At 39.2% G+C, this 23540-nt stretch overlaps 1 protein-coding gene across 2 annotated transcripts in view; it reads right to left on the bottom strand.

The window, feature by feature from the left end:
- Positions 1–605: 605 nt before the first annotated feature.
- Positions 606–23540, bottom strand: part of CLCN4 (chloride voltage-gated channel 4) — a 100714-nt gene continuing 77779 nt past the window's right edge. For both annotated transcript variants that reach the window (XM_036743156.1, XM_036743157.1), the window contains 2 exons: positions 16551–16767; positions 606–2250 (listed from right to left, as the gene is read on the bottom strand). In XM_036743156.1, coding sequence (XP_036599051.1) covers positions 2160–2250; positions 16551–16767 — 308 coding nt within the window. In that variant the 3' untranslated portion in view covers positions 606–2159. The remainder of the gene's footprint in view (positions 2251–16550; positions 16768–23540) is intronic.

Here is a 23540-nt window from a genome sequence, read left to right as displayed (position 1 = left end):
CTCTTCCTCCATGTTTGGAGGAAATGCTTTGGTTTGTCCATGATAAAAGCCCAAGTTTAAAATATTAAGTACAGGCCCTTTTTGTTGTTTCAGTCATGTCCGAGTCTCTGTGACCCAATTTGGGGTTTTCTTGTTAAAGATACTGGAGTGATTTGCCATTTCTTTCTCCAGCTTATTTTATAGACGAGGAAACTAAGGCAAAAGTGTTTAATGTCAAATGACTTGCCCAGGGTCACATAGCTAGTAAGTGTCTAAGGCTGGATTTGAACTCAAGAAGATGAATCTTCCTGACTTCAGGCCAGACACTCTATCCTCTGTGCCACCTAGCCACCCCTCAAATTTGTAACAACTTTTACAAGGGCAGTTGATGTGATTAAAGGTTACTGAAAGAGCAAAAAAAAATGGGCCTCCATTTTAACAAAAAAAATGTTTTTAAAAATTTATTATCTTCTGGACTTTTCTTTAATGAAGAAATAGCTTTCTATGCTACTTTGTGAGGGGTAGTGTAGGGAAAAACCAGGACGGACTGATTTGTGTCAATGTGATATGACAAACTCAACAGAAATTCTCAATGTTCTTCTGTCACCTGGAAGCCTCACAAAAAATATATTCTTGCCATGTTTTTATTCAAAGTAAAAAATCTTATGTCTAAAACAAATCTGAAATGCCAAGATTGTAGATTCTGCATCTTGGGACTTAAGGCAAAGGGAGGGAAGAGGTAGGTAGGGGGGGAAATTGAAGTATCTAATTCTTCAGAAAGATTGAGTCCGAAAAGAGTAGGAATGGATCCAGAAAAGAAAAAGCCAAAGAAAAGAAAAGGGGTAATTTGACAAGTTTCATTTAAAATGACTGCACCATTGTTTAATCTCTAAGACACCTTAATCCTCACTCCCAAACTGTAGCCCTAAATGAGAAAGAAAAAATATATTTACATTCCAAAAGGGCACCAAGAGGTTGAAGCGAGCCCAATGTTCCCGAGATTTTGGTGGTCAGTCTGAAAGAACACACTTCTGTAACTTGCTGGTCCAGGTTACATCCCAGAGAGAACAGAATGGGAAGGATTTATTATCTATTTAGGGAGTTTGGGTTTTTTTTTTTTAAGCAGACTTAGAGTGGCTTTCCATCATGAACATTTACTCTATTTGACTATTGTAATTAAAAAGATCTGGTGATAAGAAGGTACTGACAACGGCTAACCTATTATGACTGTTATATGCCCCACTCGGAACTTAGAGCAAGTTTTTATTGCATGCTGGTGACATGAACCCCATTAAAAGCATTTCAACTGTCCCATGCTGAAGATTTAATCAATTAATTTAAGAAGATTTAATCAAGAGGAATAGAGAAATCAGGCTAATGCACCTGAGATACAAATAAACCACCCATTTTGGATGCCTTGAAAATAAGAATGTGTTTCTTTGTATAGAGGGCAATAAAATCCAGGACCAAATTCAAGAATATTTTCATAGTGCACTTTTAAGATCTAAGTCTTGCATAGAGAAGAGATTCATTCTCCCAACATCTTTGATTGTAACACTCAGCCATGGTGATGTCTAGGCTACAAATGAGGGACCAAAATAACCGTATGTGATAAGAGAGCAAGAAAAAGACGTTCCATGACTCTATGGATTTCTTTCCATACTTACAGCTCAAAGTCTCTTCAAATTTAATTTTTAAAACAAAGTGACAAATGTCTTTTTTATGATTCAGTAACAAAGCAACAAAACTTCAGTTACAAATAAAGAGGTTTACGTACTTGTTCCTTTATACTTTTGAATTTGAAGCTTCACATTTGTTCCTAAGTTAGGGCCTCCCACACGGTCCTCTAGCTTGATATGTTTCTCTAGTGTTATTTTTCCTTCTTTGCCATGTGTAGGCCACACTATTTATACTTACCTGGGTACCAGTTGAGTTGTTAGTAAACACTTTAGGGAAACACAGTTTGAAACCTGTAGGGGGTTAAAGTGCTAACCTATATACCCAATGATGTAACAAATGTCTCATCCTTCTTCAACTCCTTTCAGAGTTTTGTTTCACGCTGCTCCCTGTTTTTCGTTTTGGTTTGGTGGCATACTGTTGTTTCTTTTAAAAAAATGATGATGCAACCTTTTGTGTTTTTCTCCAAAATAAAGCTCACATGCCTTAGAAGTACGAGCGGCCTAATTAAACATGATGGATTCAGGGTCCTGATTTGCCATCTGGGCCATATGTCTTAGCACATCTTTTTTTGTTATGATGCCCAGCAGCCTCCTGAAACAAGGAAAGAAGAAAAGAAAGAAACAAGAGGTCAGTAATAGCCTTCTAACCATCAACAACAATAAAAATCGATCAGGATACAGAATGTGAAAATCAAAAGTACTTTGGTTCTATTTTCTGTATGGTAGGAAATACCAAGTTTGGTGCGGACATCAGAACATATTACTAAATGAGCTCAAGTTCTTAAGAAAACTGAGGAAAATTGGAAATGCTTCTTCTTGGCTTCTCCCCTCAAAAAAAAAGCATCAAATAAGCCCCAGAGAATCATGAAGGAAACTAATTGATACAATTCACATAGCTTAAGCAAAATTTCAGGCTACAAAATAAATTTTCAAAATCAACAGCATTTTGTATAGCAATAACGAAATCCAGGAGAAACAACAGAGAGGGAAGTACCATTAAAAATAAATATAAAATATATAAAATACTTGGGAGTCAATCTACCAAAGCACAGTCAGTGGTTGTATGTATAAAATTACAAAACGCTCCTTCAAGGAATAAAAAGGAGCTCAAATAATTAAAGGGCTATTCAGTGCTAGTGGCTAGTGACGATGCTACCAAATTTAATTTACAGATGTAGTGCAGTGCTAATCAAAACTAACCAAGGTATCCTTTTCAGAGCTAGACAAAATAAAATAAAAATTCATTTGGAAGAAAAAATGATCTAGAATATCACGGGAAATCATGGGGAAAGGTAGGAATAAGGGGGCAATGCTTCTTTCAGACTACAAACTAGATTATAAAGCAGTCATCAAAACCATTTAATAGTGGTTAAAAATGGTAAAGTAGATCAACAGAACAAAATAGACAAGAGAGAATCACAAACAGGAAACTCAGTAATCCAGCATTTAATAAATCCAAAAACATTAATTACCTAGGGAAAAACCACTATTAGACAAGAATTGCTAGGAAAACCACAAAGTAGAATGGCAGAAATTAGGTTTAGATCAACATTCACGCCACATAACAAAACAAATATGTGTACATACAAACACAGAAACATATATACACATACATGTGTGCACACACACACACACAAATTGCTATCATTCAATCGTATCCATCTCCTCATGACCCCATTTGGGGTTTTCTTGACAAAAATACTAGAGTGGTTTGCCATTTCCTTCTTCAACTCATATGACAGATGAGGAAACTGAGGCAGACAGGATTAAGTGACTTGCCCAGGGTCACACAGCTAGTGTCTGAGGCCAGATTTGAACTCATGATGATAATGATGATGATTTCAAGCCCAGTGCCCTATCAAACGGTACCACACTGCTGCCTTTGATGTATTGAATAGTTTTGTTGAACTGGTCTTATGTAACAAAGATGTCTTACTAGGGAAAGCAGAGGGAGGAATATCATCAGAAATAAAGGTAATGTAAAAATAAAAGATATAGATAAAAATTTTAAATATAAAAAGAAAAAAATCAGAAGCATCAAATGAATACAGGCTTGTAGAAAATATAGCCTATTAGGAAAAAGAATAGGTTTGAGATAAGAGTACCATATGTAGAATTTCAGCAAGGATTACATACGGGGACAAGGACAGTAGTATAGCAAACTTCCCAAGGAAGCAAACTGTCTATCAATACAGATCAATATCTTCTTTCCAACTTACATTCTTTGACAGCTACCTATAAACAGAGAAATTAACTTATTTGCACATAGCCAGTGTGTCAGAAGTAAGATTTGCCCCCAGGTTTTCCTAATCATAAGGCCAATCCTTTATTTACTATTCCATACCATACATACTAGCATTTAAAACTGTAGCATCATTTGAATTAAATAATAGCAGTTAATGTTTATATGCTACTTCATTGTTAATTACTTTTATAGACATCATTTGATCTTCACAACAACCATGTGAGGTAGGGAGAATATTATAATTCCCATCTTATGCTTAAAGTATATAGTATATATTCTAAACGTGGGGGGAAATAACACACACACATATACAGTGATAAGTCCAGGAATTTCTACACTGCAACCTGATAGGCATCTGGGACCCAATAAAAGTTTCTGGCAGCTCTGAAAGTCCCCCCAATTTCATTCTCCTTTCCAAAGTTCCTTGTATATTTTTCTTCCTAACTCTGATTCACTAGGATTGGGATGAGATAATGACTGGCCTCAGATAATAACTACAAGTAGATGGAAAGATAATAGAAAATGGTAAATTCTTTACAGGTTAACTTTAGATCAATCTTAACTTTAAAACATCCTATGTAGGCCCATGCAAATTGTCTGTGATGCTTAAAGTCTTTGGGATAAACTCTACCAGAGAATATATTTAATTGAAAAGGTGGAGGATTTAGATAATAATAATAATAATAATAATACCACCAGTGAATAATTTTATAATTCTTTTCAATTAATCATTTTCATATACATCAGCACATTTGATCCTCACAGCAACCCTGAATGGTCAGAACCCCCATTTTGAGGAAGGGCTACGACCAGACATTCTTGACCCTCCAGACTCTGCCATGCTTTAGTGGCTTCTCCCTCTGTCCCCGCAACCCCTGTCTTCCATGGGTGAATGTTGAAGAGGGGCTCGTATCAGCCATGTTTCATTCTCTGGGCTTTGCCACCATGTCCCTGAAAGAGTTCCCCACCCCCTGTCCCCCACCCCTTCCCACACACACTTTTCAGTTCTCTTTTACATGATGTCTTCCCCTATTAAAATATAAACCCATTGAAGGCAGGGACTGTCTTTCTTTTGGCTTCTATTTATATCCCCAGAATTTAGTACAATGCCTGCTCATAGTAAGCACTAAATAAATGCTTCTTGACTCAGTGTGTTATTGTCCCTACTTTATGCTTAAAGTAATTACTCTTTATGTCTACGAATAGAATTCTGTTGGAAACCTAGTTTGGAAAAGCAAAAACAAACACACACACACACACACACACACACACACACACACACACACACACACACACGATGAAAAGCAATCCAGAAATAAGCACTGGCCAGGCCTGATGACACAGGATTGTATTCCCTGCCACTGAGGAAGGCCAAGTCTCATGGATCACCTGAGTTTGGGAGTTCTGAGCAGCAGAAGAGCCAAAGATTATTGAGTGAGTGACCAAATTAAATGCCACACAAATATAGGGGACCCCATAGAACAAAGGGTGACCAGAATGATGACAGACGGTGAGCCAGTCCAGCTCAGAAAAAGGGAGCAGATTAAAGCCTCCAAGCTGCTCGGCAGTGGAATCACACCATGAAGTCCTCCCAACCTGGGGGAGATAGGAAGACCTCTGAAAGAAGAAAAGGAGGAGAACGAGGAGGAAGAAGGAGAACAGTAACAACGAGAAATAGGCCTTTGTCTGGGATCAAGCCTCAGCCCCATTAGTGACCAAGTAATGATTAATATGACTTCACACCAGTCACCTCTCTCAGGATCAATTTTCCAATCTGGAGCATGGGGGATAGAAGTTGGACTAGACCCATAATTGAATAGAAAGAGGACTACAGAATGAGTCACAAGAGGTAATTCACTCAATTCCCATAATTCCTTCAACACCCAAGGCACTCAACAAGTCTCCCCCTCAAGTTAGCCAGTGGTCTTTTCAATCTGAGCAACGCCAACAGCACCACAGGGGCAGCCAGGTGGTACAGTGGTTAGACTGCCAGATCTGGAGTCAGGAAGACTCATGTTCCCAAGTTCAGACACTAGCTGTGTGACCCTGGGCAAGTCAGTTAACCCTGTTTACCTCAGTTTCCTCATCTGTAAAAATAAGCTAGAAAAGGAAATGGCAAACCACTCCAGTATTTTTACCAAGAAAATTCCAAATGGAGTCACAAAGAGTTGGACATGACTAAACCAACTGAACAAAAAGGGACCACATTTAATATTTTAAAGTTAAGCCTGCCCAGAATACCCCACATGGGGTCACAAAGAGTTAGGCAATGACAAACACAACTGAACAAGAAACAGGAGAAAATGCTGCCTGCCCTTCATTGCTCTAAGGGGGTACTGTCCAGATAAAAATGCAAAACTAGAAACTCACAACCTTAGAAGAAATGGAACCATAGAAATATATCAAGTAGCAATAGTAGACTGAACACAATGAAAAAAATAGGTCAAACCACCAACTTATTTCCCCACAGAATGCTCATCGTTGCGTAAGTGCTACACCTAGACTTTATGCATGAACTATTCAGGGAAAACGTTCACATCTGGAATGAATGTCTCACACTTTTTCAACCTTTGGGACTTAAAAAAGAAAAAAACTGGCATGAAAAAACATAGGCCTGACTCAAGTAAACAAAGCCAGTTCCAGAAATGTTTGTCAAAATATTGAAACAAGACACACCTAAGGGAAGCAAGAAGCTCTCAATCTCTTTACTCATCTTTTTCAGTCTCCAAGATCTATTGCTGCTGTCGAGAAACAACTCATCCCTCCCTACTTTCCCACCCCTCACCGCCATTCCAGGCCAAGAATGAACAATGGTTGTTGTAATACTTGGACACAGTAAGACTCTAAACTCCCAGAGTTTCTAGCCTTGTGTCTCAAGGTAACCCTTTTCCCCTCCTCGTCATCTTTTTCTTTGATTTAGTTGCTTCAGGAGTTCAATTTCCATAATAACTGCACCATCCCATTCATTCAAATGGAAGTGTATATTATTCCCCAAAGTGCCATTACCCAGTTCCCTGCCAAATAAGGGTGTTTCTACAGCTGCCAGAAGCTTCCAGCAGCCTTCCAATTATCTGTAGTTAGTCTTGTACTTCCTTAATGGCCATATTTGAGCTGTTGGATACCCACCCTACATACTGAAAGTCAAAGCACTCTGGTGAACTAGGTATTCCAGTCTGTGGGTGAGGGAACCGGTGTCAGCTTTAGCTATGGTCCACAAACAACCCCTAAGGATCTTCCTTGGGTCAACTCAAAAGCCTGGGTCTTAAGAATCAAATGGTTTCTTTGTTTATTTGGCTTCCACCGGACAAGATGTGGTCTAGGTCAAGAGAAGATTCTTTTCTCGTACACACAACCCTCAAGATAGCTTTAAGTTTTATCCACCACCTGAATTGGCGAGATACTTCTAAGGTCCCAGAGTATGGGAATCTGCTCTTCAGGATAGGGTACAACATAACCCACCTGCATGAGCTTCCAGGGTACTAAACTGTAGAACCAGTAGAGAGATCTAAGTCTAGTGACTTAGATCACGGGGAAAGCACTGATTGGGATTGGGTCCATACGAGATCCTGGAGCCCACAGGAGAATGGGAAGTCCTGGCTATACCACTAAATTACAATGTGTTATTGGATCACTTTTCTCAGCTGCAGTCTCTACATCTTTCAAAAGGGAGACTAGAATAGATTATCTCTGTGATTCCTTCTAATTCAAAGGTATTATTATAAATATCATCACTTGCCTTCAGAGTGTTTTTTAAATGTTTCTTCTTTCTTCTCATGTATGGACCCAGTGACAGATTATGTTTGCCATCTGACAATCAGCCCAACTAAATACAAACAGACTAATCACCAGCAGGTTGAATATTATGCGAAGAATTCTTTGTTCATGCCAACCCAAAAATAAACAAATAAAAATTAATAACTGTCAGTACTATGTGGCCCATGGCAACTCTGCTTGTGACAGCCATAAAATGGTAAGCAGGAGTAGGGTGCTATGAACCACAGTTTACAGAACATCTATAAATATTAATTTAACCTTTGTGCTCTAAGTATGAAACTACTGTCCAAAGACCAACAAATTAATACACTATCAGAGGAACAGAACCACTGACATTCTATGTGAAATCAGAAGATGAAGAAATTACGGTTAATCGTAGGACAGCTCACAACTATCTTCAGAAAGATGAATGAAGGTGCTAAAGAAATTGGGTTCGTCATGCACCCAAGGGCAGCAAGAAATACCATTTCATGATGCATTTGGGTACTTTACCTTACAGTGCTCGTGACGAACAGAAGAAAAACCACCATGGAGACAATTACAGTTTATGCAACAACTTCTTCTGAAGATGAAAAAGCAAGGAATTTCTAGGAAAAACTTGGTAAGATTCTCCAAACTAAGTCAATAGTCATATTAAGTCCTGGTGATTTCAATGGAAAGGTAGGCATTGGGGTAGATAGTGAAACACAGGTTGGAAAATATGGTTCATGGTAAGAGCAGGACAGAGTGGACAGAGAGTCTCAAAGGCATAAAGATGCAGGTTCAAGTCCCACCTGTGACACACACCGACTGTGTGACTGAGAGAAGCATTTAATGTTTCAATACTATAGTTAATTCTTAAGACTACCAACTATAGACAGAGTTTGAACCTCCATTGCTAGAGGGAGTTCCAAATGCCAAGGAAATCAGAGATCCAGGCTGTCCCCCATGATTCACAATTAAATAAAAGAGGCCAAAGGCCTGTAGATCACTCATTAGTCTCACACCTGTATATAATGAATATTTTCATTCTATTATGTATAGCATCAAAAGGGACTGGCATGGAAACCAAACTTTTTTTTAAAGGAATCGATATTACTTGTTATTAACATAAGCATTATTTTAGAATCAGCTGTTTGTGTGCAGTCAGATCAATGATTAGTAGTTTGACCAAAATCAACACCAATTATAAGAAAATACAAAGATGAGGAACTCCCCCCACCCCAATGCAATTAAAACAATTCCAGCCTGACTTATTTAAACATTCTACTTTTAAAAATGGGAAATGAATAAAAGTACAAACACTGACATCTCGGATTACTACCATTTCTTAAAGAAGTTTACCCAAAATAAAAATCAGCCATAAGAAGGAAAATAAGAGCCTAAAGCCCACCTCAACCAAGAAACATTTGGTCTGAGAGATAGAGACATAGCAGCCAAGCAGAAAAAAAAATTAGGGAACAAACAATTTGGAAATAATTATAAAGGAGGACAAATGAAGATTGGGAACACAATCACTTCATAAAGCAACAAAAAACATTGGGGTGGGTGTAAAAGACGGCAAAAAACTTGATTTCATTTAAGTCCCAAGTGGAACAGATGCTCCTCCCAGACCATAGAGATAAATCTGGAAAATGGATAACAAATACATACAAAGTGGAACAGATTTGCCAGCATTTCCACAATGATCTCTTCTCATCACAAATCATAGAAGAACCCACACACGTCAGCTCCCAAGGTGTTAAGCAAAGAACCATAAATAGAATTTAGGAAAATGAAGCCAGGAAGAACATCTGGGTCTGATCAAAGGGACAGAGAAGGAAAGTGTGCTGGTAGTGATGCAATTTTAAAAGAATCAAGGAATTAATTTTCAAGGTACGCCAAGAATGAAAGATTCTTAAAGAATGAGTTTTGCAAAGCATTAACTGTATCTTGGACATACACTATAGATATGAATATATCCCAACTTTGATTAGGAGAAGGATAGACTAGATTGCATTTAGAAAACTATTCAGCATTTTCAATGATCCCAAGTTGTTCCCTGAAACAAAAACTCGTCTTTTCATCACCAGTATTGTTTCAGTAAGGCAATACTGCTGCAAATCATGGAATACCAAGATCTTCAAAGAATCAAGTTTGGGAGGACCCAAAAGGCAATGATAAAATGTAAGGTGGTTTTAAAAGGGCTAGAGAAACTTGCCACCAATGACCTGCATGCACAATGACTATATAAATGTGAGCTATTTATTATTTTATAATAGAGATCCATAGTTATATATATAACCCTCTTCCAATCCATAACATATTTGAAAATACTCAAAATGTTGAGTTGTTTTCTAATTTTATTTGTTAATTTCAGAATAAAAAAAAAGATAGGAAATATGTGGCCAGAAATGGAAATGGAACAGTTGTGGCAAGAATAAAAGATAATACATTATACTAGTATCCACAGAATATTAAAAGACCCAAAGAAGCCTCTACTATGTTAGGTAATTCATCTATAAAGGATGCATGGAAATACATGTATCACACAGAATGGGAAGGCATGGATGGGCTGGAATTTGTACTGGTGGGGGTGGGGAGGAATGGGAGAAAGTAGCTCTTCACTGATCTAATCACGGATCTATTCAAGTCTAATCTTAGATTGCTGCACACAAAGAACAATTTCAATTGTATACCAATTCTTCAACTCCAAGAAATAATTAATCAAGTTTTTCAATATGAGGCATGGTTTTGTGGAAAGAATTCTGGCCTGGACATCAGGAGAGCTCAGTTCTACTCCTACTAACTAAATGTATAATATCGAGTAACTCATTTCCTCTTCCCAGGATCTGTTTATTCAACTGTAAAATCATGAGACTGGGAAGGAAGGGAGGAGGAAAGGGGAGGGTTAGGATAGAGTTCCAAAATTTTAAAAAGGAAGACCAGAAGGAATCACAGACAAATGGAACAGCTCTGAAAGGTACAAATTTAATTATACATACTTGGCCACTTAACCCTGTTTGCCTCAGTTTCCTCATCTGTAAAATGAGCCAGAGAAGGAAAATGGCAAACCACTCCAGTTTCTTTGCCAAGAAGATCCCAAATGGGGTCACAAGGAGTTGGACACAGATGAAAAAGTACTGGAAAAAAGGTAAGATTACAGGTGATGAGCTTAAACTGGGAGGGGCAGAACAGCAGCTGCAAAGTGGAGTGATCAGACCTGTGATTTCACTGGCAGAGAGGACTCCAACTTCTACCAATTGAAGTGGGGGCGTTCTCTGAAATTTATAGTCTTTGAGACTAGAAAGAAGAGTTCTTTTCAAGAACTGAGGAGTTAGTAAGGTTACTGCCCAGGTTCACACAAGTCTTCTTGGCTTTGAGGCCAGTGCTGCATTATGTAATCCTACTTCTTCAACAAGTTATATAGTAAAATTAGGGAACTCATCAATCGTTAAAGTGAAAAAAGACCTTAAGTAAGCATAAATGTTGATGAAGATTTAGGTCCTCTTTTTAAAACTAGCAAAGGGCAATGAGAAAGCTGGCACTTGAGATGAGATAAATAGCAGCCCTCTAACAAAAAAAGTTCTGATGCCAAGAAAAGCTTCCTTCAATCCTCCCAGCCCTATTCGCCACAAATGAAAGGGCTACTACCAATATAAGGTTTTGTTTTGTGGTTTGCTTGTTTTTTTTTTAAAGGCAAGAAGAGGCTTTGTTGCTGAAACTATCAAACTAATATGGCTCTTCCATTTCAAAACTCTTCTTCCTCCAGTGTGCTTTTGTTTCTTCCCTCCTTCAAGGCAGCCTTCCTCGATTACTGCGCTTAGCGGTGTCTATCTCTTCAATGCTCCTCTAATTTGTCTCTTTTTTTCTTGGGCTATCTTCTTCCTACCACTGTCTCCCAGACTACTGTTCAGTAAGTGTTGACAGACCCAAGGCAAATCTGTTTTAAGTCATTACTTACCAACGTTTGCCAGTGGACAAAAACACATCTATGACCCACAAACTAGCTCCTACAAGGCAGATGTGAAGCAGTTTTAGACCCCTCCTTCTTCCCCAAGGCAACATCAAAAGGGCAGCCATTTGTCTGAAACTATTTTTTTTAGAACATCCCTTTGAAAATGTCACCTCAGTGCCACAAAAAGAAGGGATACTCCTGACTGCAAAATCATTGTAGTGGCTTATCTGTCCACAGCACAGTGAGTCCTAGACTGAAAAGGAAAGCGTGCCACAAAGAAGGCCATTCATTTTCAGCTTCTCAGGTAAAGGCGAAGGCAAGCCCAGTCTGGCAGTAGACAGCTTGCCCTAATTCGTTTAAATTGAGAATTGGAAGGCTTGATCCTTCCCAGCTATCAATTCAAGTAAATGGAGCACGGTATAGTTAACAGGTTTTACACTACTAAGAACAGTTAAGCTTTGGATTTGTCTGAGAAGGTTAACTGGACTCACACAGCTGTTTCACCCCCTGCCAAGAGCCTTGAAGAATTACCTTTCTCTCACTTTAACTTTCTCAATTTTCTTCAGGGAAATCTAACACCACTCACCTCTCTTGCCACCAGTGGGCTCGCAGGCTGTGGTGTTCAGGGGGCAAAAGGCCACAGTCTTCTCCACCAGTACCAGCTTGTATCTACGTGGGTCTGTTAATACTATTTGTGCTTTTCCCTCAGGACTCTGGGTATTTTAAGAAGCAGCTGGAGGCCCCCTTCTCAGCCTTGCCCCCATCCTCCAGCTGCCTGCTCTCCCCCATCACATCACAGACCAGGTGATCCTGACATTTGAAGATCGTTAGCAATTTTCAGCGGGGAAGGCACAAAGAGAAAGAATGAAGATGAAGAGTGAGCATGTTTGAGACATGCCTAACCTGGCTGGAAGCCCGAGGAGATGAAAGTCCCTAGCAAATAAGGATATCTTGCCAGCACTAACATATCAGCATCTGTGTTTGTTTAAAAAATACAACAAGAGAGAGTGTGATTTTGTTTTCTCATAGAACATTCGGAGCCAATTTGTGTCCCAAGATCTTCACATGAAACACTCTAGGGAGCCAATGAGTTGTGAGGGAGTATTAAGGGCAGAATTTCCTGACTAAATTGGAAATTCCAATGATAATTGACATCTAGTTTTTTATGGTTTTTTTTTTAAAGAGGCTAAAGTGTTATAAACTTAAAATGCTATGGGTGAGCACATTGGTATTTATTCTGCACGGTACTCCAGAGCACTGGAAATTCAAGTAGAGGAAGTCTAGTTTAGATACTGCCTAGGGAAATGATCTCCAGAATCAAGGTTAAGTACTTGCATTCATTAAACATTTACTGGATATCCACTACATGCAAGACGCAGCATGGGGTACGGATATTACTAAGACACACAGTCCCTGCTCTCAAGGAACTTACAATCTAGCTAATCATTTACTTCAGGCCACAAAGGCTGCATCAGCCAGGAAAGGATTGAAAAATACTGGATTATCAGTTCATACTTATCTTGGCATAGTAATAGAAGGTGCCAATTCACTCTAGTCCATGCTGGGCTTTGGGGCCTTTTTTGCCTCCTCAACCAGATTTTTATCTACCTTTCTAATAGAATCCAGGAGAATACAGGGTAGAGGAATGGATCATCAAAGGTTTACAATCAAGGAAACACATTACTTTAATATCTACCTCAACCCTTCTCTCTAAAGCTAAAATACCATCTGGCAATTTTTATAATCAAAGCCACCAGGTTGTTTGGTGGGCCCAGTATTTGGAAAATTAAGCTAGTTTCTAAGCAGCTAAAACCACCACAGCTGCTCAGCAGGGTTTGTGTGTTTGTGTGTGTGTGTGTGTGTGTGTCTGTGTTCGCGCACACATGCATACATTCACAGATGAAAATAATTTCCCCACTATTGTCAAAGAATCTACCTGATTTCCACCAAATCTAAAATTTTAGCATTACCTTCATCAGGGGTCAGTGGAAAGAACATTAGCTTTGGAGTCAAAAGCTCTGGATTCAAATCCCATCTCAGACACCCTTATTCCTTACTAACTTCCCTGAACCTGTGTCCTCACATCTGAAAAGTGAGTGAATTGGACAAGATAGCCTCAGAGGTTCTTTCCATTTGACAGCTATGATCCTACATTCTCCCCATATCCAAGCTATCATCAAAGTCTACTGAGTTATCTTTGATAATGACTTCCCTCTGTTTTCTCTGCCAAAAGCACAGTCCAAAGGATTGCACCCTCATCCTTGGACAAGTACAATTGTCTCCTGGTTAACAACAAGGTATGCGACATCTTTCTATCCTGCATACAAACTTTCAGGACAATTTTCCTCTGACACAATTACTTTGCTTTTCAAGAACCTATAACAGTCCCTTATTCTTTTAACTTTCACTTTGTCTTATATCTGCCATTAATTTGGTATCTGTCATTAATGAATTTGTCCCCTCATTTTCTTCATCTGTCATATAGGGATAATAATAGCTTCCTTGCCTGTTTCATAGTGTTATCACGAGGATGAAATGAGCTAATTATGTGTGAAGCTGCTTTCAAAAAGGAACAACATTTGCATAAAACTTTAAGGTTTGTAAGATGCTCCACGTTAAACAATGAGGTGCCACATCATATGTTACTATCATCTTTATCACTATTATTATGCTAGGAGGCTTCTCCTACACTCTCCCTCCCTCTCTCCTGCTCCCACATTTCATTTTTTGTATTCTACACACAATTAGGAGAAGCAGTTGGTTTGGTGCCTAGAAGGCTGGCCTTAAGAGTCAGGAAGACCTGAATTCAAGTCCGTCCATCCATCCGATATACTCAGTGTGCGCCTGCAAACGACTCTCTAACTACAAGTTAATAAATCAGTTACTGATCTGCAGTGGTTGATCCATTCATAAGATCACAGTACCACACGCAGAGTTTCTAGACTCAGTATTCTCTATTCCAATGACTACCAAAAAAAAAAAAGAATAGGATGCCAATGTAGTAGCCACATAACATACCATAAAGTGATCTGTCAGTTAATGGAACAATGCAACAAGGTAGTCCTTGGTTAATTACCCTAATTTAAATTGTGGTTCCTAAAATCATGGCAATTTTTCCATAATGTTTTAATTTTCACATACAGAGACATCTAGAGAACTGAGTTTTTGGTTGGTTGTTTTTTTGGAGGGGCACAGCTGATTCCTCTTTGGTCTCAAATCCCTATAATATAAAACCTTTCAGATTTCTCCATTTTCAGAACTCGGAGCAGGGGTGAACAAAAGAAAAAGTCCCCTTTTCAAAGCTGGTTTATCTTGGTGCTTATGATACATGGTCAGATATTATTCACAGGCTGGAAAGGGTCTGTTGTTGAGTATATTTTCATTAATTGCTCAAGAAGTCTGGGTCTGTTTTTGCATTGCATTCACATCCAGACTCCCCATAGAAAGAAAAAAAGAAAAAATAACTCTTGTGAGAAGACACGCTCACTGCTCAAAGTAGGATGCCAAGTGATCATTCTTCCTCTGCCCCGACCACAGTCGAAGGCAGTACAAATCACGTAGTCTCTGTCTCAGATTTCTCAGTTCTTAAGAAGGACTGACTGTTATGTGAACAGAGCCTCTAGAAGCTGTCTCCTACCATCACGCTGGATCAGTTCCCATCACCACCACCTCCCCACTTCTTTCTGCTCTCCCCCATTGTTTTCTGTTTTGGTGTCTCTTGATTATATTTTCAAACTGGCATCACCAGATGTCTTCCAGACACCTCTCCCTACACGTCCTATAAGCGTCTCAAATTCAGTATGTCCTAAGAAGATCTCTCTCTTTCTCTTCTGACTCTAAATCATCCCTCCCTACAAACCTCCCAGCTTCTGTTTGGGGGGGCCACCATGCCATCAGCTACCCAGACTCACAGCTTCAGAGGTGTCTCCAGCTCTCCCCTCTCCCCCCATCACCGTATCAACTAAGCTGCCTCATCTTGTTGATGCCCCCTCCCTGACATCTGCTGCATCCACCCTGTTCTCACCCCAATATTTGGGCCTTCATTACTTCATATCTGGATTATTGAAACAGGAAGTAAACAAGCATTTACTGAGGACCTACTACATGCCTGATCCTATATTATCTCATCTGATTCTCACAACAAAGTGCTATTATTATCCCCATACTGCCACTGAGGTAGGGGCTACTATGACCTTCATTTTAAAGGAGGAAACTGAGGCAGGCTGAAGTTAAGTGACTTGCCCAGGGTCACACAGCTAGTGTCTGAGGCTGGATTTGAACTCTGGTCTTCCTGACTCCAGGCCCAGTATTCTATCTACTGTACTTGACTAGACAGTGAACCAGTGACAGACCGCCTCTAATAGACTCCTAATTCATTTCCTAGCTTTCGGCATCATTCTTATTCAAACCATCTTCCACACAATTGTAAAATTCATCTTCCTAAAGGAAAAGTCAGACTGTGTACCATGCTCCAACTCAAGTATCTTCAGTGGCTTTCTACTGCCTCGAAGATAAAAATGCAAACTCAACAACTGGGCATTTAAATCCCTCCACAATCTGGCCTCTGCCCACTTTTACCCTTCACACACCTCTACATTCCAGTCACACCGACCTCTCTTTTGTTCCCCCCAACTCAGCGCTGAATCTCCTCCCTCTGTCTTTGCTGGAGCCATCCCATGTGCCTGAAATGTATTTCCTTCTCATCTCCACTCCTTAGAATCTTCAGTTGAGATGCCTCCTTCTCTGTCCTGATCTCCCTGGTTGCTAGTGCTCCCTGCCTCCTCGATTTTTTTTTGCATGTAATAACTATCTGAATGTGATATTCCTCAGTAGAATGTCGAGATTCTTCAGGGTAAGGGCTGTTTGTCAGTTTTGTTTTTGTGTTATATCAGCGCTGAGCATGGTGCTTTCTATGTAGGGAGGCTCAAGTTGAACTCAAGTTTGCTGTTCTACTTACCCACTACGAGTCACCAGGCACTGCCGGAGCCCCAGCTTCCGAAAGATGTCCACCACCGTCTCCATGGGGGTGTGGTCGGTGACCGTGAAGGGGCTCAGGTTGAGGATGCGCCTCAGCTTCAGCGGATGAGGGCTATTCGCAGGCAGTTCAGGGGGCTCTTCGGTGAAATACATGATGGAATTGCTCACGATCCCATCCTGCCGCTGCCTGGCATTTTCTAGGCAATGAAAGCAGGAGAGTTAGAACAAACAGCAAAAGGAAAAGAGCCTATATGTTCTAAAATATTTATAGCAGCTCTCTTTGTGGTGGCAAAGAACTAGAAACTGCAGAGATGCCCATCAATTGGGGAATGGCTGAACAAATTGGGGTATACGATTGTGATGGAATACAGCTGTGCCATCAGAAATGATGAGCTCGATGACCTTAGAAAAATGAAATAATGCACAACATAATGAAGAGAGAAATGAGCAGAACCAAGAGAACACTGTATACAGTAACAGCAATGACGTTTTAAGAAAGACTTTTAACAAATAACTCATTCTATTATAGATATGACTATTATAAATACCCAAATAAAGGATATACGAAGAAAGATTCTATCTGCATTTGGAGAAAGAACTGATAAAAAGAAGTATGCATAGAATAATTTTACATGTATATGCTCATTTGTGTCTAATGGTAGCCAGCTCTGGGAGGAAAGAAAAAGGGCAAAAAAAGAAAAAAAAAGAAATTTATATGATAACTTTATTATATATTTAAAAGGAATAGCAAGTTGTACATAATAGTTTCAATACAGTTTCACATACAATAATCTTTTTTATTATACTATGTTATGAAAATGCTTGCTTTATTCCATAAATTAAAAAAAAAATAAACAGCCTCAAGTGGCTGAGCTACTCTGCCCTAGTCTAGCAATTATTACAGCCAGCATTATATATCAGGAGCTTATTATCTTTCACAAACTAACATATACAAATTCCTTTACTGCCAATACCGACCTCAAAATATCCTTGAGAACTTAACTAATAAATTGTACGAGAGCAGGACAGTATTACAGACAAATTTCTGTTTAAGGTGCCACGATGTTATTAATCACCCAGATTCACAACTTTCAGAGGCGTCTCTAGCTCTTCTGTCTCCACCCATATCCAATCAGTTCCCCAGTCTTTCCGTGACATCTCTTACATCCATCCCCTTCTCTCCACTCACAAGGCCACCCCCACTGTTTGGGCCCTCATTACTTCTTCCCTGGACTCTTGAACCAGCTAAACGGCATGGTAGACGGAGCTGGGAAGACCTGAGTTCAAATCCAGCCTCTGACACTTACTAGCTATGCGGCTCTGGGCAAGTCACTTAACCTCCATTTGCCTCAGCTTCCTCGACTGTTAAATAATGGTCACGTCTACCTCACAGGGTTATCATGGGCATTAATGAAAGATAATATTTGTGCGCCTTGCACACAGCAGGTGCTTAATAAATGTGTTACTTCCTTCCTACTTTCCCTCCTTCCACAATGGCCCAGGTAAGACTATAATCCACAAAAATTTAAGAACAACGTTTTGTGTGTTTAATAGAAATGTATGTGTAGCGCCCGTATCAGATTGCATGCCATCTTGGGGAGCGGGGGTAGGGAGGGGGTGAAAATTTAAAACTTGTGCAAGTGAATGTTTAAAACGAAAAATAAATAAATTAATAAAAGGGGGGAAGAAACACATACATATATACGCATACATACACATGTGTATATATATACACATACATATGTGTGTATATATATATACATATATATACACACACACTGAGATTGAAATGGAGCATGTGTGTATGTCTATCATGTAAACAAAAAAGCTGGCAATGCAAAAAAAAAACAACAATATTTTAATAAATGCAGCCATCCTGAACTCTCATAATCTCCAAACTCCATGGAATCAAAACCTTTCAAAATACTGTATAGATCCCTAGCAGAAAAAAAAAATCAGAACCACATGGGAGTGAGATGGAGTACATATCCCCAGCATCCTGTATGATGCTCAAGTTGTCCCAGAGATGCTTTCAGTGTACCTAGAGAAGATGAAATTCTATGCCAATATTCTACTCAATTGTAAAAAATCAATCTTTTTATACACCTGCCCAATAAATAACATGCCAAACATGAAACAGGGGGCAGCAACAGCAGGATAGCAACTTGTCCCAGGACTGTTTCTGTTCGAACTCCACTGAAAAGATGAGGAAAAAATAGGATTATATTAGTAGTAAGAATAGTATTTTAAGGTTTACAAAGTACTTTTCATATATTATCTCATTTTAACCTCACAAAACTCCATTTCACAGAAGAGGAAACAGAGCTGCCTTGCCCAACTAGACAGTATCTGAGGCTGGGATCAGACCTGGTTTTTCCTAACATCAAGTCCAGCACTCCAGCCTCTACACTACAATGAGATCAAATTGAACATTCTTCATGAGGCCGACTCCATGATACAAACGTCACCACTGAGATTCAGAGCGCGGGTCATCCTTTCAAAGGTTCTAAAGATGGGTCTGACAAAAGCCATTGCTCCTTTGTATGGGGCAGGGTAAACCTGGTGTTCCCACCAGGGACAGCAGACAGGCTCAAAAGTGCCCAGTTACTATTAATTTTTAAAATGACATTTGTTAATTACAAATTAATTTATAATTTTCACAATGGGAATGTGAACCCTTTGCGGGATGAGAAAGAAGGCTGAGACCAAACTTGCCTCTGTGTCCAGAACTGTAAGTCTAAACACAATTATCCCCAAAGGGGAAAGAAAAACGTCTCAGGAAAGACCCCAGTTTTCTCTTGTTTTGGATTTTTCATATTTTTTAAATGAGTCATTTCTTGGATTAAAAAAATAGTAAAGTTATGATTACAATTACCCTACTTTTTTCTTTGCTGAGAACTTAGAGCTCATTAGAAATAACAGTGCAATTCTGGATACCCGGGCTGAAAACTCTTTTTAAGTAAAAATGAAACACATCTATTGGCCTCAACAGATTTGTCGAGGGCTAATGAGTAGGAAAAGATTAGAAAAGATGTATGGTGAGGTTTGCCCTAAGAATGGTTCCAGATCTGTTATAAATCTCTTCTCTTCTCACACACTATTATTCACCTATATTTCTGCTTGAAAGAATAAGACTACAATAGAGTCCTCTGTGGCCTTTCATTGCAATACACTACTCTAATGGAAAACTGGAGGCATTTGGGATCACACTGAGATGGGGGTGGAAGGAAGAAGCCTTAGTTAAAACAGAAACAGAAGGCTGGCCTGCAGAGCAAACGCCTTCAGATGATGGGGCCCACTCTGGTAACATCAAAAAGGATGAGATTCAATCAGAAATATCCTGACTGAGGTCCATCTTTTCAAAGGTCTGTATTGCATTGAGTGCTTCTTAGCTGAATCAAGACTCATCTCTTTTTCAATGATTTTACAAAAATGCTCAATGTGCGTCTATTTGGTCCTATCTTCAGGCTGATGATTCTTCACCGTCACATTGCATGTTTCTAGCAAGAGCACTTTTAAATTTTACTATATAGCTTAACCAGAGGCTTCAGACATTCAACAAAATGCCAATACAGAATCATGTACACTAATTTATGGAATCACATATTGAACACAAACATGGATGAATTTACAATAGTTTGTTGGGTTTCAAGAAAACTAATGAACACAGATGAACTAGAACTGAATCAATGTACAAAGTACTACTGAATAGGAACCTCAAAATATTCTCCAAAATGAACTGGATCTGAAAACCTAGTCTAATATTGAGTAGATCATACCTACCAAGATTCGGATAACCTAGTTCTCAATTTTCAGGTTGAACAACATCCAGGAGGGGCTCACTAAAGATGCCTGGCCGCTCACTGACAACAGGATGTATAGACAATATGAACCTGAGACAGTGATGGTTTGTTCATTCTGCTATACACATTGTGAGTATTCACCATTGCTCTCCAGAAAGATTTTAATATGGATCCTTGAAGTAGAACAACCAAGGCTTATCCTGAGATTGCAAACTGTATCCAGTGCTGTTGAAGGGGTTGAACAGAACAGGAAAGTATGGCAGGTAAAAAAAAAAGCCAGGTGCACCAGGGAGAGCCCAAAGGTAGAAACTTCCCAACTCATATGGCCCAACAATCATATTTCAAAAACACTAGAAAGAGCTGACTCAGTAATAAATACATTTTGGTGAGTGCAGAACATGGTATCAAGGGCTATCAAGAAAGATTGACGGTTTCTGTTTTTGAGTTGTTTTAACTTGTGTGGAGAATTCTCCATCAAAGTCTTCCTCTATGGCCTCATCATGGAATGAAGAGGATGCTGGGTTCTTGGAAGCTATGCTAGTACAGCAAACTGGAATATTCTACCAAGCTGGAAAGGCAAGTACAGGACTGGTAATGGATGAAGAGAACTATATTTCTGTTACACAAGGATCAGTCTCACTAAGTTTGAGAAAGTTCTTCTGTACTAGGTGAGTTTTTCTAGTCATGGGAACTCTTAGAGACCATTTCCTGCTTATAAAGAGTTTGTGATGTCCATTAGTAGAGGAAGCCCTCATGCCAACCATACTATCGGTCACTAAAGTATGAAAGAAGACAGAATTGCTTCTCTCTAGAACTCAGCTTTGGACCTAAAATCCTTGTCTGTCTCATTTTTATCATGGCCTTCCACGAAGAAAGAGGAACTGGGAGTAAACTTAGACGTTAGGGGTTCAGAGTTTATAGAAGAAAACACGCTGTGGGTTTTCCTCCTCAAAAGTTTGCCTAATAAATGTATAATGTGCACATCTTCCATGTGGAAAAACAAACAGCAACCTTGCCTCCTGTAAACACTGAAGTCATCTATTTAGATGGATGTGAAGATGCATTGGTTTGGATAAACAGTAAGACCCTTTATTAATATCTGGCCCACAAACGCTAAACAGGTGGCAAGAAACTACAACAGAGTTTATACACAGTGCACTGCACACCACAGACCCAGAGCACAAAAAAAAAACCAAACAAAAACAAAATTATCATTGGATGACATTTAAAGGTATACAGAAAGAATAAAGTTATATTATTAGTCATTCTTGTTTGTTGCTTTAATTTTTTCCAGAGTTAGTTTAAATTTTTCCAGGCAGTTTATTTAACAGGGTCCAGGAAGGTTCCAAGAAGGAAGGAGTTGACTTTGTGGCTTTGTCAATTCTCTTCTCTATTCTCATTTTGTTTACTTCATCTGAAAAACAGATGTGCCTAGTAGAGAGAGTAGGGGGTCTGGAAGCCAGAAGATTTGAAATACAATCCTGAATCTACCAGGGAACCTTTTAAAATGATCTGTTAGCTACAATATTTGGAAGGAGAGTTCCATTGTTTTAAAAAAAAGTCATTCTTTTTCTTTATAGTACATACAGCCATAATTAATAACAATCCTAGCGCGAATGTAGGTTTCATGTATACCACAAAGATGAAAATTAGCAAATTCAATGACCATCATCCTTCTATTTAGTACCTAAATCTCAAAGGTTTAAAGTTTGTTTAAAGAATGTTTTATGCCTCCATATTGACTGAATCTGACTTTTTTTTGGTGTATATAAACTGCAGGACTTGAGAAATTTATCCATATTGCAAATGCAAATGCAAGTACAATTTATTTTATTAATTGTTAATTGTGACTTGTAATATCAGTTGACACAATTAATTAAGTAAATAATTATCTTGAATATTTGAAACACAAACAGGATAATTCATGAATTTGCTAATTGTTCTTTTCTGATTCCCCAGGGGCCTCTTAACTAAAAATAGTCACTTGTTGCAATATACCTAGAAATTTATGTAAGATTTCCCACAGAATTCAAGGTAGAGTTCAATAAATGGATAAAGTATGATATAATTATAATAGGGGTCTGGCACATGCACAGACCCTATCAGCTTGCTCAGATGGTGTCTTCTTGCAAAAAACACAAGAGAGCTGCTTTGGGGAGAATTTTTATGACGTCTAAGGAAAGTGCTTTAGGGAAACTGTGGCACGTGTGGAATTTTGTAATTGGTTTTGTTGGCTTACCACGTGCTTGGGAGATTTGGGGGTTGTTGTTTTTTTATTTGCCAGGTAGCCAAAACTCTCAGCATCTTCAAAAAACGTCTGAGTTTTTGCTGCACTAGAGTCTGGGGGAACTAGGTGACCCTTTCTTTGTGACAGACTAGATGGTAAGGGGAAGAGCCTTAGTAAGACTATATGGCTCCCAAGAAATGGAGGCAGCTTGACCTTTTTGCTCCTTTTGTATTCTAGGTCTCCAACCACAAGAGAGGAAGCCACAGAAATCCAAGAGATGGAATCTAGGACAGGTTTTGTAGCAAATCCAGCCAGAGATCAAGAAATGATCTTCAAACAACGACCTCCCGGCCACACGCAGATGATTGAGAACTCATCCAGAAGTGATGCAACCTTTGGATGTGAAACTGGTGAGAACAATGCTACATTGGAACTAAGCTAAGTTTTGGACCTATTCCATCCAAAAAGAAAGTGAGCTGGTGTAGGGAAGAATACGCCCTGCAGATTCTGGTGGAAATACTTGTAAGTTTGATCTTGCTGACTTTGAGGTAAATATCCCTTTGGAAAAGCTACAAAGTGAGAAGTGGTTAAATGCAATTGGGTTGCTAGTCATTGGCTCCCTAATAAAGGGGGCAGGTATTGCTAGTGTGGGCTGCAAGCTGATGGCCACAGAACAGAGAGACCCCACAAACCCTTCAGGGTACCTGAGAACTCTGAGGAGAAATACAGCTCTCCTGTCCTGAGAGAGTGCAGCCAGAGTACACATGCTACATAATAAAAAAAGAACATTCATATTAAAGTCAGAAGACCTGAATCAAATCCTGACTCTGCTCCTCATTACCCATTTGTCCCTGGGCAACTTTTTTACCTTCTCTAAGGCTCATTCTCTCATTTATAAAATGAGAGTACTCAAGATCTTTCCTGTTCTATATCCTATGAT

Source organism: Trichosurus vulpecula, chromosome 2 (genome assembly GCF_011100635.1).
Source record: "Trichosurus vulpecula isolate mTriVul1 chromosome 2, mTriVul1.pri, whole genome shotgun sequence".
Classification (NCBI taxonomy): Eukaryota; Metazoa; Chordata; class Mammalia; order Diprotodontia; family Phalangeridae; genus Trichosurus; species Trichosurus vulpecula.
Note: the sequence above shows the minus strand (reverse complement) of the source record. Positions and strands in the feature narration are given on the sequence as shown.